This window comes from Cervus canadensis, chromosome 13 (assembly GCF_019320065.1).
Source record: "Cervus canadensis isolate Bull #8, Minnesota chromosome 13, ASM1932006v1, whole genome shotgun sequence".
Classification (NCBI taxonomy): Eukaryota; Metazoa; Chordata; class Mammalia; order Artiodactyla; family Cervidae; genus Cervus; species Cervus canadensis.
This window is the reverse complement of record NC_057398.1, coordinates 7,367,055-7,380,975: the sequence shown is the minus strand read 5'-3', so window position 1 is coordinate 7,380,975 and position 13,921 is coordinate 7,367,055. Positions and strand designations below refer to the sequence as shown.

Sequence of the window (13,921 nt, the reverse complement as noted above, 5' to 3'; positions counted from 1 at the left end):
ATGAGAAAGTTTAAAAAGTCACATTAAGAATTACAGAATATTTAATTTTATTAAAAAGTTATCTTTTCCCCTCTGAAATAGTGCTTGCATTTTTTCCCTTGCTCCCTTCTGATAAACTGCTGGCATCTACAGTAATACTAAAATTTAAAGTGAAAACAAGCTATCAATTTACCCAATAAAAGATAAATATTATCTTAAAAACCCACAGAGATATACTAAATTATCACCTTTTGGTTTTTAAAAATGCTGAAATCACCTAGTTGAAAAGGTATGGCTCTATTGGGGATGAAGGTCCTATGAGATCAAATGCTGCCTGGCAGAAGTTCAACTAGACTAATCCTGGACTTAACGCTTGACATTTAAAAGCTTAGAAACAACTCTAAAATAGTATACTTTCATTTTAATACACAGATTTATTCCAAACCTGTGTACTTATGGGTAAAAATACTTCTTATTCAATTGTAAGAGGACTAAATATAATTCAAAGTTTCTATTTATAGCATATCATGGATTTTCTCATAATCTAAATAGCTATGTGGCACAGTATATCTTCCTGGTTTAAACAAATTGTGCAGCTCTCCTGTGACCTACAATGCCTTGTGGCAATTTAGTTTAAAATACGAAGAGAGACAGACAGACAGACAGGGTATGTGATCAGAACCTGGAGGAAAAAAGAGAAAAGGACTAAACACAAATATTCTCCCAGAAACACCATAAAAATCTTTGTTTAAAAAAAAAAGTAGAAAGTATAACAAGGGCAAGGTTTTTTTGAACCCTTAAAGATAATTTCACAGCTGTTCTGGAAAGACAATCAGTTATGACCGAGGCAGCCGCATATATTCTGTAAGAACAAATAATTTCTATAGTATATCAAATAAGATATGGGGCTAGTTGTTAACATATCAACCTAGATTTAACATGGAAAGAAAACAATAAATTCTCTAAAGAATTCAGATGATGTCATAAGGAATCATCCAATACATGTTTAATGAAGGAATAAATATGTAAGACATCAGGTCAGGCTCTGTGAACATAAAACACATAAAATAAATCATATATAATCTTCAAGGGCAACTTTTATAGATGAGAAAAAGTTATACCTACCTATCTAGGACTTAGAAATTTTGTAGGTATGATTACCATGGGAAAAAATAGGCTGAGAAAGTTGGTGGGTTGATCATAGATTTTAAAAATTGTGTATATTATAATACCATGACATAAACTGTATTTGGGCTATTTGAGCAGATACTCACAGAATGATTGTAAGAAGGTTCCAATATCACAGGTAATGACATTTTCCCTTGAAGATTCAATTTTGTTAAATAAAAAATCTTTTCCCCCACAATCTTTTCTTTTTTCATGCGGTGTATACCATACAGTCTAAACCGAACTGCATAATTTCCAATCATCTCAGATTCAACATGATTAAATCTGAATGTTTCTGTGAAGACAGGGCATGGTCCTCTCTGGATGCTGGTTTTTGCTCTCTGTTTCTTTATAGGTAGAAGAACAAGGTGTACTTGCCATGAGTTGCCACCTGTCCTGTTATATGTTGGGATATCTGTGACACCTGTCACTGTTACCAGAAGCTTCTGTTCTTGTGAGTCATAGTCAAAAGTCACATCCAGGGTGCCATATTTAGCTTCTGGCTCAGGATCAAAAGGTTTAGGAAGCTGTGAAGATGATCCTTGAGCTGACACATCCTAAGAAAAGCAAATTTAAATGTTTTCAGTTTTTAACTCCATTATTTAATTCAGCATGTAAATAAGTACCTGGTATTTCTTTAGAAGGGTGATATGAAAACTGTTTTGATTTGCTATCATAAGGAAAGTAATAATAATCAACAGCCAACTACAATCAAAAGTTACTCTATGGAAGCAGAATAACGTAAGTTAAACTCAAAAACTTAATAAATAAAATAAAGACATGGAATAATCACCATTACCATTTTGAGAAAGTTGGCTGTGTGTTTTCATCGTGAGAAATTGGAAAATATATATTTCAATGTGTATCTCTGTTCTTTTTGTGAAAAAAAAAAAAGAAGCTAAATTTTTAACATTATAAACAATACAACTGACAGCTCAATATCAAGTTGGAGAGAAAGAGAACATAAATACAAGAATAATGCTATTGAAAAATTTGGTTCCAATTTCAGATGTGTCCCCAAATGCCCCACCTGTATTAGAATGTTAACATATTTACACTTGAAAGCCAATGGAAAGGTGAAATATGAAAGTATAAACACAAAAGCCTCAAAATATTTAAAGCCAAATGTTTATTTTCCATAACACACACACTATTTCAATTTTTAACTAGAATTTCAAAGTATATATTATTTTTAATACTAAGATGGGGAGACAGTGGAAACAATGTCAGACTTTATTTTTTTGGGCTCCAAAATCACTGCAGATGGTGACTGCAGCCATGAAATTAAAAGACGCTTACTCCTTGGAAGGAAAGTTATGATCAACCTAGATAGCATATTAAAAAGCAGAGACATTACTTTGTCAACAAAGGTCTGTCTGGTCAAGGCTATGGTTTTTCCAGTGGTCATGTATGGATGTGAGAGTTGGACTGTAAGAAAGCTGAGCGCCGAAGAATTGATGCTTTTGAACTGTGGTGTTGGAGAAGACTCTTGAGAGTCTCTTGGACTGCAAGGAGATCCAACCAGTCCATCCTAAAGGAGATCAGTCCTGGGTGTTCATTGGAAGGACTGATGTTGAAACTGAAATTCCAATACTTTGGCCACCTGATGCAAAGAGCTGACTCATTTGAAAAGACCCTGATGCTGGGAAAGATTGAGGGCAGGAGGAGAAGGGGACAACAGAAGATGAGATGGCTGGATGGCATCACTGACTTGATGGACATGGGTTTGGGTGGACTCCGGGACTTGGTGATGGACAGGCGGGCGTGGCGTGCTGCGGTTCATGGCGTCGCAAAGAGTCGGACATGACTGAGTGACTGAACTGACTGATAGCTGATGTGGCTATGTAACTCTGCTCCAACCAGTGGGAAAGAGACAGAGTTCTGTATAAACCATCCAGATCGGGTCTGCAGAAGAAACCACCCACTCTGCACTCTCTTTCTCTGTCACTCTTCCCAAAAGCAGATACACACAGAGGATGTGTGGGCAGCTTGGACCATGTAGATTAGGTCAACACCCTAGGGAATGACAGTGACTAAAAAGCATGAACTGGGCTGATGGATGATGTTGTTGAATGGTCAAATGAAAGGCAATCTTCCATGGCTTTGTATTTGATGTTGTATTTGTCTCCTTGTTTTAGGACCTTTGTTGTTTAGTCACTCGGTTGAGTCTGACATTGTGCAACTCCCTGGACTGTAGCCTGCCAGGTTTTTCTGTCCATGGGATTTCCCAGGGAAGAATACTGGAGTGGGTTGCCATTTTCTTCTCCAGGGGATCTTCCTGACCCAGGGATGGAACCCGCACCTCCTGCATTGGCAGGTAGATTCTTTTCTACTGAGCCACCTGGGAAGCCCAATAGGACCTTAACATGTACCTAACTATTGCACCTACTATGAGCCTGGCTGTATTTTAAGTGGCAGGATGCAGCAGAGAATCAAAAAGACACAAGTCTTTGACCTTATAAATCTCCGTGTCTACCTATGATGATCCAACTGCTATCACGTATGGAAGAAAAGATGGCAAGTGAAGGAGAATTCTTTAGGAACAGGAACAAACTCTCATAGGGAAACTCAGTGTTTTATGCAATATGATTAGATCGATATAAAAACATTCTTACTCTGTTACACTTACAGTTTAGAGCAAGACGTTTTAATGCATGCCACTTCATAATTATAGATGATTACATTAATTTATTTTTTGATTAAATATTTTCTAAACTAGTGTCATGACAGCTAAGATTGTCAAGGCAATAAAAATGTTTATAAGGTCCCAGAAAGCTATTTCTGAATTTTGTTTCTCTTGGTGTCTTCCTATTTTCTTTTCCCCCTGGGCATTCTGAGAGTTGTCATGAAACTGAGGGTTAACAGGGTGGTACCTTTAGAGATAAAAGCTACTATTTGTATTCTACAAATGGGTAATTAGAAAACAACTCCTCTTTTCAAGGTTCTGAGCCAGAGTTGTGACTAATCTTTAGCTAGCAACAGGTTATCAACACAGTTAATGAACTCCTTGCCTGGGAAACCTTGTGATTCCTCCTTGGTCCTCTCCCAGTTCAACTCTGTACGGAGATAGAATGGCTCTAAGAGAGCTGGATCCTGGACTAAACCAACAGGAAGGTAAGAATTTTCTAGTTGATAAATAATATCTATTAAAGGAATGGTGGTAAGCAAAATAAACTGGAAAAGACACAAGAATCAGTTTCATACTAACTGCTAGCAGCACTGAAGTATTCAGGTGACATGCATTTGCTGTAGTTTGAATATATTCAGTTTTGCGGCAGAAGACATAAATACAAGCAGGATAGGGGAGACTCCTCATAAGAAAGCAAGCTTCTGAAATATGGGCAAAACTCACAGGCTCTGTTAACTACAGATAACAGGTAAGGAAGTAACTTGAGAGACACAAGCAGAATTCAGAAGATGTGGTAAATATAGATAATAACTAAATTAATCACTTGCAAGATATGCTCAAGACAGAATAAACAGAAAATAGGATAGAACAAATGACTATTAGCTATGGAAAGGGACAGAAAGCCTAAGCTATGATGAAGTCACCTCTGGGAAATGCAGATAAAATCTGTGTCTAGTAGACTAACTGTAAGTTTCTATGGTGGCCAGGAGGACCTTCCCCTGCATGTCTCCCGTAAAACCAGCATAGTCCTGGGAACCCTGGTTCAAATCTCAACTTCCGTCCCTGTTAACATGCCATAATTAGGGAATGCTAACAGAGCAGAAACAGTAAGACTGGACATAAGGACATCATGTACACCGGGATTCACACGGTGTGGTCCTGCCGCCTGTACTTACTGGTATCCTATCCTAAGTGTGTTCTCCTACCTTCTCTTGCTCCTCTTACTTCTTGCTTTATATCTGAAATAGCTTCACACACACACACACACACACACACACACACACATACGTACACGCACTCACACATAACACGCACCAGGGTAATCTGAGCATCTTAATTCGGTCTGTGAGTCCTCTGGGATTGCTTGCCTGGAGGTGTACTTGGAGGGTACCAATGCTTCAGAGTAATTTCCCACACTATGATTCAGGTGAAGAGGAGCAATGTAGCAAAGCTTTTTAGAGCACTGTTTTCACAGTCAGGTACACCTGGGTTTGAATTACAGTTCTATCATTTAAGATCTCCTTATCCTGGTCAAACTGCTTAATTCTCCCAGTTTTAATGCTTTCTTTTCTAAAATGCAAATAACAACTTCCTGAAGGTGATGTTCTTAGAATTAAATGAGCTGACTGTGTAAAAATTACAGCAAAATTCCTAGGACGATTGGTGATCGCTATTACCAATCGTTGTTAGTTCCACAATGCAGGCTTCACTGTTAACTTCTTGGCTAGATATTTGGTTTCCAAGTCTACAAAATAGTTACCACAAATTTGCTCAGGTAAAGAACATGGAGAAATATTCTTTTTGGAAAATCATGAACTACTGCTATATTAAACTAATACTACCAATGTAGAATTTTAGATACTATATAATAATAATATTAGAAATAGTAGAAAAGTAGTAACAGATAAAAAGTGTCCTTAGAAATTTTTATGTAAGAAAAAACTTAAGGAAATTGTATTTAGAGCTCTACTTTCATTATCTTATTTTGGCAACAGATAAAAATTCACCTAGTAAGAACACTGACACCCTGCAGTATAATGAAATGTTGTATGGGACAAAACTTGTAAAAACTTGCAATCTAGAAGCAAGTAAATACTGCCTTATGAAAACCTCTAGATTACCTTTACAGTTTCCATCATCATAGGAAGATCAAAACAAATGCTTTTTAGAACATGGAAAGACTTCGAAAGTATAACACACCTATTTCTATTGCTGTTTTCACATTTTCTGCTCCACAAAAAGGAAATCTTAAAGCACAACCAACCAATCACTCTGAATGCATGATGCCATGAGTTCAAACTTCATAGTAAAGCTGAGCATCACTTATCCCTCCCATATTCCAGAGAGTGAAAATGCAAACAATATTCTGTAAGGCTTGTAAACCATTAAAGGGCAACCTCCCAATAGTAAAAATATCTAAATTCAGTAGGTTAAAAAATAAACACAAACACAAATAGGAACCTTAACATAAAAGAAATGGGTAATTCCAGAATATTTTATGTAATATGCTGAACAAAAGTTTTTTAAACTCCAACAGAAGTTGAAATGTCGGGGAAGATACTTTTCAGTATCTTGCATATTGCTCTCAGTTTTATCAATCCGTTCCTTTTTTTTTGAGGGGGAGTTGCAGCACGGTTGGGACAGCCCTGAAAGGTCTGCTGGATAAAAATAGAAACCATAAGCCACAAAGGACACGATAGTGAGAAAACCTTCTGACCAGGAGGAGAAGCACAGGGTTATTACCTTCCAAACAACATTAGTTTTGAGTATTCTGCGTGCTTTTACTTACTTCAGGGCTCAGGACTGCAGTGCTGTCACTCGGAACATCTTCTTCATATCCTTTGTTATGAAAGCTTTCTATTTCGTGACCTGCGCTTCCTTCACTTGGACACTTGTTATATGAGCATCTTGGACTGTTGCTGCAGTGGGAAAATTCACATTTACTGTCCCCAATTTCTGAGGGTGTACATGAGAGGTGGGGAGAACCACTGTCATCCTGATATGGTGGTGGCTGCAATTCATCCAGTGGGGGTGTTCTTCTCATTCTCTGAATGCAGTTTCCTGATAATGATTAAGAATCTGGTCACTGTTTCCAATTAGCCTCAACATGCAGTACAGTCCACAATAATTGTAAATAACAACAACAAAAAAAACTGGATTAAAATTTTGTGGCAAGGTGGTTACTAGATTTACTAATGGGTTTTCTTCTTCCCTGGTTCAGATGCAGAAATCAAATAATCTGGTTTCCCAATCCTCTCCTGCATAAGATCACGAAAAATAAAAGTTACGTACCGAGACACCCTGTTTCATATTATAAAAATGGGACAGTGATAAATACTAGTGAAATCAATGATTTATATAGGTCTGTCTTTCAAAACAATCCTAAAGCATACAGACTTCAACTGTTCCCTTGTGATCCGTGACATCTCCAGTCACAGTAGGTAAAAATATGGTAGGTAAAACAAATATAAACCTCATTTGTTTCCTTCAATTACTGAGATGAACTTAAACTAGCATTCACCCAGCAGCACTGGAATCTATTTTTTCCTGTCTATCCCAGATCCAGAATCCTGAAATGCAGAGCACTGTGAGTCGAGGCCTAACTCCTCCTGTGCTGTGCTTAGGCACTCAGTCGTGTCCGACTCTGCAACCCCATGGACTGTGGCCCACACCCACCAGCAAAGTCTGAAGCCTGCATTCCAGCCTGTCTCCTTTAAAAAGGGGTCACTCCCTGCTCCACCACATCCTGCATCAGGACTCCTAAAGTCCACTCTACTTTGTCTATAGTAGGCGTCTTCAACCCCACATTTTTTCCTCTCTTAAATTTTTAATTTTTACTTTAATGATTTACCTAAATAACAGAATAAGCATTTCTGTGAACAGGACAGAGGTGGGGACAGGAGGATATGTTAGGAAACAGAATTCACCATACAACTCAGGGATAGCTAAATCTTGTGCAAATAATTCCTGGACATAATATCAGATATAAAACTTAAACATGGCTCAGTTTTTCCTTTGATGGACTGTCTCCTTTCTTGAAAGGAACTCTGGAAAAAAGGTCGTTTGTAATTCTTATAATGGAGAAATGTTCAACAGGTCTTCTATTCTTGCTAAGAGAGAAAAGCTTCTTGCTAAGATAGAAAAACTTTACATAAGAACTATAAAACTCATTTAAAAATTACCATGATGTCTGGTTCAAATAAAAATACTGATCCGCATGAACTTAGCACAGATTTACATATTTGACCAGAAATCCTAATTTTGGAAAAAGAAATTAAATGTCTCACCTAGTGAGTCTAACATACCAGTGCTAGGAAATAAACACAACGTACAAAAATTAATGACTTAAGTTGAAACTAAATTTGAGGAGACAGATTGGAAGTAGTAGCCAACAAAACACAATAAAGCAGATTTCAGCATGGGGCTTCCAGGAAAGCTACTGTTTTCCTGAGAAAGCAGCAGACTTAACTTGCATGTCCCTTTTGCCCACTGGCCTTTCCCCTTTCTCCTGCTTTAGAGGTGTAGTACTCATAACCACGAAGCAACAAGCCTGAGAATGAAAACTAAGGATGATGAAGAAGCATCTGAAGAATCACTAAGTAGCTACCTCCAAAACTTCTTGATGTCTGAGACAAATATATCCCTATTTGTTTAGAAAAAAAAAACACCACACAAAAACAAGGACTTCCTTGGTGGTCCAGTGGTTGAGACTCCAAGCTTCCACTGCAGGGGGCATGGGATCAATCCCTGGTCAAGGAACTAAGATACCACATGCTGCATGGCACAGTCAACCCCCACCCACCCACTGTCTCCAAAACAAAAAACCCCCAAACTTGATATCTGAATTTTCTTTTGTTTCTAAATATATTTTCTACTGACTGTTTTTAAACTGACATCTTCTCTCCCTTTAAAAATGTCTATGTAACCAGTCATTGAATTATAAATTGAATTGTAATAACTAAATATTTACTATAACATGAAGTCAATTAAAAAATTCCCAACACAGTAGTTCTAAGAATCAGCATACCATCTTTTCCTTTATCTTAATTTTTTAAAAAAGAGAGATGATCTTTTCCAGAAGTCTCTTACTAATAGCACATTATCCCATAATACCCCAAGTCTCACTGGACAGAACTGGGTCACATGTCTATTTCTAAACCCATCTGTGGTAGGGGAGATGTGATTACCATAACTGGCTTAACCAGAAGGCATCAAATTGGAAATTCCATCTATATGGAAAAGAGTAGATGCCACTCAACAAATTAAAAAAAAAAAAAAAAAAGGACTGGGAACAAGACAAGGATTCTGACTCTTGTTACTTTTATTCAGCATGGTACTTGAAGTCCTAGCCATAGAAATTAGGCAAGAAAAAAAAGACATCCAAATTGGAAAGGAAGAAGTAAAACTATCTCTATTGGCGATGACATATTATATATAGAAAACCATAAAGAGTCCACCAAAAAAAAAAAACCTTTTAGAACTAATAAACATAATCAGTAAAGCTGCTAGATACAAAATTGATGTAAAAAATCAGTTGTGTTTTTATCAACTCACATGAATTATCATAAAAATAAGTTAGGGGAAGAATCCTAATTACAACTGCATGTAAAGGATCCACCTGCTAATGCAGGAGACACATGAGACATACATTCGACCCCTGGGTTGGGAAGATACCCTGAAGAAGGAAACAGCAACCCTCTCCAGTATTCTTGCCTAGAAATTCCCATGGACAGAGGAGCCTAGTGGGCTACCATCCATAAAGTCGCAAAGAGTCAGACACAACTGAGCAGCTGAGCATGCATGAGCATGCACCAAGGAATAAATTTAACCAAAGAAGTGAAATACCTTTACACTAAAAACTGTAAGACACAGATGAAAGGAACTGAAAAACACACAAATAAATGGAAAGATATTCTGTGTTTATGGATTGGAAGAATATTGTGAAAATGTTCATATTATCCAAAGCAATCTATAGATTCAATGCAATAGCTATCAATATTCCAATGGCATTTTTTTTCACAGAAATAGAAAAAACAATCCTAAAATTTGTATGGCAACACAGAGATTCCAAACAGCCAAAGAGATCTTGAAAAAGAAGGAAAAAGTGGGAAGTATCATACTTCCTGATTTCAAAGTATATTACAAATCTACATTAATCAAAACAGTATGTTACTGGCACAAAAGCAGACACATAATCCAACAGAACTTAGAGCCCAGAAGTAAACCTACATATGTATGGTCAACTAATTTATGACAAAGGAGCCAAGAAAATACAATGAGGAGAGGATAGTCTCTTTAATAAGTGGTGATGGGATAACTGGACAGCCATATGCAAAAGAATGATACTGAACATCATATACATAAGTCTTACATCATATACATAAATCAACTTGGAATGGATGAAATACTTGAATGTAAGAACTGAAACCATGAAACTCCTAGAAGAAAACATAGTGTGTAAGCTCCTTGACATTGGTCTTAACAATGTTTTAGATCTGACACTAAAAGTAAAGGCAATAAAAGCAAAAATAAACAAGCAGGATTACACAAAACTGAATAGCTTCTTCACTGCAAACAATCAACAAAATTAAAAGTCACCCTACAGAATGGTGGAAAATATTTATAAATAATGTATCTGGTGAGGTGTTAATACCCAAAATACATGCAGAACTCACACAACTCAGTGAAAAAACTAACAATCTGACTGAAAAATGGGTTGAGAAACTAAAAAACACCTTTGGAAAAAATTGTTTTCCAAAGAAGATATGCAAATGACCAACAGAAACATGAAAAAGTTTTCAAATCACTAATCATCAGAGAGATGCTAGTTATCTACCATGAAATATCAACTCATATCTGTTAGAATGGTGATTATCAAAAAGACAAGAAATAACTAGTGCTGGGTAGGATGTGGAGCTCCCATAGATGGGAGTGTGAACTGTTGAAACCACTGTGGAAAACAATATGGAGATTCTTCAAAAAATTAAAAATTGAACTACTATATGATCCAGCAATTCTACTTCTCTGAAGGACATGAAATCACTATATTGAAAAGATATCTGCATTCCCATATTCACTAAAGTATTATTTGTAATAGCGAAGACATGGAAACAACTGAAGTGTCCATCAATGAATGAATGGATAAAGATAATGTGGTTTATACAGACAATGGACTATATTCAGCCATAAAGGAAAAGTTGCCATTTGTGACAACAGGCATGGACCTTGAGGACAATAATTTTAAGTGAAGTAAGTTAAAAAAAGAGAAAGATAACACTGTATGATGTCACTTATACATGGACTCTAAAAAAAAATGAATTCATGGATATGGAGAACAGATTGGTCGTAGGCAAAAACGGCAGGGTTGTGGGTGGGGGAAAGGGATGAAGGTGGTAAAAGGTACAAACTTCCAGTTACAAGATAAATAAGTCCTGGGGATGTTATGCATAGTGTTGACTATACTTAACAATACTGCATTGTATATTTAAAATTTGCTGAGAGTAGAATAAAAATAGATAAAAATTCTTATCAGAAGAATAAATTTGCAACTATGTAAAATGACTGATGTTAACTAAGCCTATTGTAATCATTTTGCAATATTTACATATTATCAAACCATTATGTTGTACATCTTGGAATAACACAAAGTTATATGTTAATTGGAGAAGGCAATGGCACCCCACTCCAGTACTCTTGCCTGGAAAATCCCATGGATGGAGGAGCCTGGTGGGCTGCTTCTATTGGGTCGCTAAGAGTCGGACATGACTGAGAAACTTCACTTTCATGCATTGGAGAAGGAAATGGCAACCCACTCCAGTATTCTTGCCTGGAGAATCCCAGGGACGGGGGAGCCTGGTGGGCTGCCGTCTATGGGGTCGCACAGAGTCGGACACGACTGAAGTGACTTAACAGTAGCATATGTTAATTAAATCTCAATAAAACTGGGAAAAGTAAAAAATGACTCAATATTTTCCTTCCAAAAACTTATGCACTTTGGGAGTATAAAAACATGCACACATTAAATAAAACAAAAAAGAGCATGCCTAAAGATGCCAGGAAGGAGGAAGATGAAGGAGCCTTGCTTTTCTTATCCATCAGTCTAGCAATTGATTTCAGTCTTCATTTTTACTAAAAAAAAAATCTTCTCTGTGGCTCCATTTCCATTTTTCATAATCCTTTTCTGCACTTCCTTTTGATGTGACCAGCACATACAGTTTCTGTCTGGTAATTACGTCATACCTTACTTCCTTTGGCTTACTCATATCAGGTCCCTGTCTAGCTGCCACCAGCTGTGGTCCTCACACAGCTGACCTCCAGTCATCCGGATCTTATTTAGAATTAGTGTCACTGTGCTCCAAAGACTAAAGCATAAGTTACCCCAAAGAAGGTTTACTGATATTTAAAGATGCTAAGCAGGCTCCATGGGTTGATTTCAATATTGTTTCTGGATTTGAGAGAAACAATTTTAAAGCTGTGAAGTGGAATATATAAAATATTTTGAAATTACATATATATATAAACATTGGGATTTATAAATTATGTAAGTTTATATAATTATATATTATTGTATAAATCCTCAAAGTTTTGAATATAATTACCACACTTTTTTCTTTAATTTTCATTTTACTCTTGCATTTTACTTTTCAAAGTGAAGAAGGCCAAATGTATCTGGAATCTAAATTTCATTGAAAATGTTAGGTAGTTAGAATAGGGAAAAAGAGTCCAAAATGGCGGTGGCTAAAAGACCTGGAAGGGAAAGCCTGCGAAAATAGAACAAAGGAAGGTCCGAGGACCTGAGTGAGAACCTCAGGTAAAACAAACAACACTCCTGGCTGGCCCAATTTACATAAGACAGGCCCAGGGACAGAGAAACATATAAAAAGAGGAGCCTAAGTAAGCCCTGTTCTCTCACTCTCTCCCGCGCAATGGGGCGATCTTCTCTTCGCGTCTTTGGATCGACGTGCCCTCATGCCTCGAAGATGGGTTTTCCTGCTATTATCTAAATAAATAGAGCTGTAACACTGAGCTGTAACACTGATTTATTTAAGAGCTATAACACGGTCCGTTCGAGACCTGAGAGCTATAACACAGTCTGTCCTCCGAGAGTTGTGACTCGCCAAGGGGCTTTAATGTCCGTCACTCCAAATTTTTGCTGTGACGAGACAAAGAACCGAGGAGCATACACTCGCGTGACATCTGTGGTGCCGTGACTCGGGTAAAACCTGACTGAAACAACCTCCACGCGGAAGAGGCCAAGCGCAGCAGGAGCCCAACTCGGCAAAGCTCCCGCGGTAGAAGCGGAACGCGAAGAAAACCCAGCGCAGGGGAAGGCCCGTCGTGCTGGAAACAGGGGCAGCGAAAACAAACTCAGCAGAGGATTCCAGAAGACCTCCGGTTAAGGTGGGAGGTCCTCGCTCCTCTGGCTGGAAGGACATGTCTAACAATTACAATCTCTCGTTTCTCGTTTCCTTGAACCCCCGTGAACTGGCAGGCGGCAGTGGGCGCCAGAGGGACTCTGGAGAGGCTATTCTTCATTATGTCCCAAAGGCATTATCTGCTGGGCCCCAGTAGCTGTTACGCAAGCCGGTGGGGGTTCTTCTGTCCTTACTCTTTGTGCCAAAAATCAGACCAATAAAAACTGAGCACAGGTCTGATATCTAGCAAATTTTCCAGTATGCTATGAAGGGGATTCCTTGGCACATCTTTCCCACTGCTTTTCCCTCTTTTCCTTCAGCTCTTTCTCCCGGGATGCGAGCCTGACCAAAACCCAGGATGCCCGACTCAGGCTCTGAGGTCTTATTGCAAAAATTCAGTGAGAGACAAAGAACCGAGGAGCATACACTCGCGTGACAAAAAGATACAGTTGTGAGGATTTCTTCTTTGTTTTAACTTTCTGCAATAATATCTTTTTTTTCCTCTAGCTGTTAACTGCTTTACATTGTCTACACAGTGTAAGAACTTGGCTTAAATAGAATTGATGTTGGAAAAATTTTAAGACAATTGTTTTATAAAATAGCACACTTTATGTCAGAGTTGTTAGATTACACTATAAACAGCCAACCTGAGAAAGAAACTTTTTGTGGGACTATCACACAACAAAATGATAATGCCATACTCTTACTTTACCCCTCGTTTTACAACCCAATT

General features: G+C 37.7%; 1 protein-coding gene across 1 annotated transcript in view; it reads right to left on the bottom strand.

Moving 5' to 3' along the window:
• Positions 1–13,921, bottom strand: part of SYT14 (synaptotagmin 14) — a 192,968-nt gene that overhangs the window by 63,032 nt on the left and 116,015 nt on the right. The window contains exons 5-6 of the mRNA XM_043485253.1: positions 6,564–6,835; positions 1,254–1,703 (exon numbers count right to left, since the gene is read on the bottom strand). Coding sequence (XP_043341188.1) covers positions 1,254–1,703; positions 6,564–6,835 — 722 coding nt within the window. The remainder of the gene's footprint in view (positions 1–1,253; positions 1,704–6,563; positions 6,836–13,921) is intronic.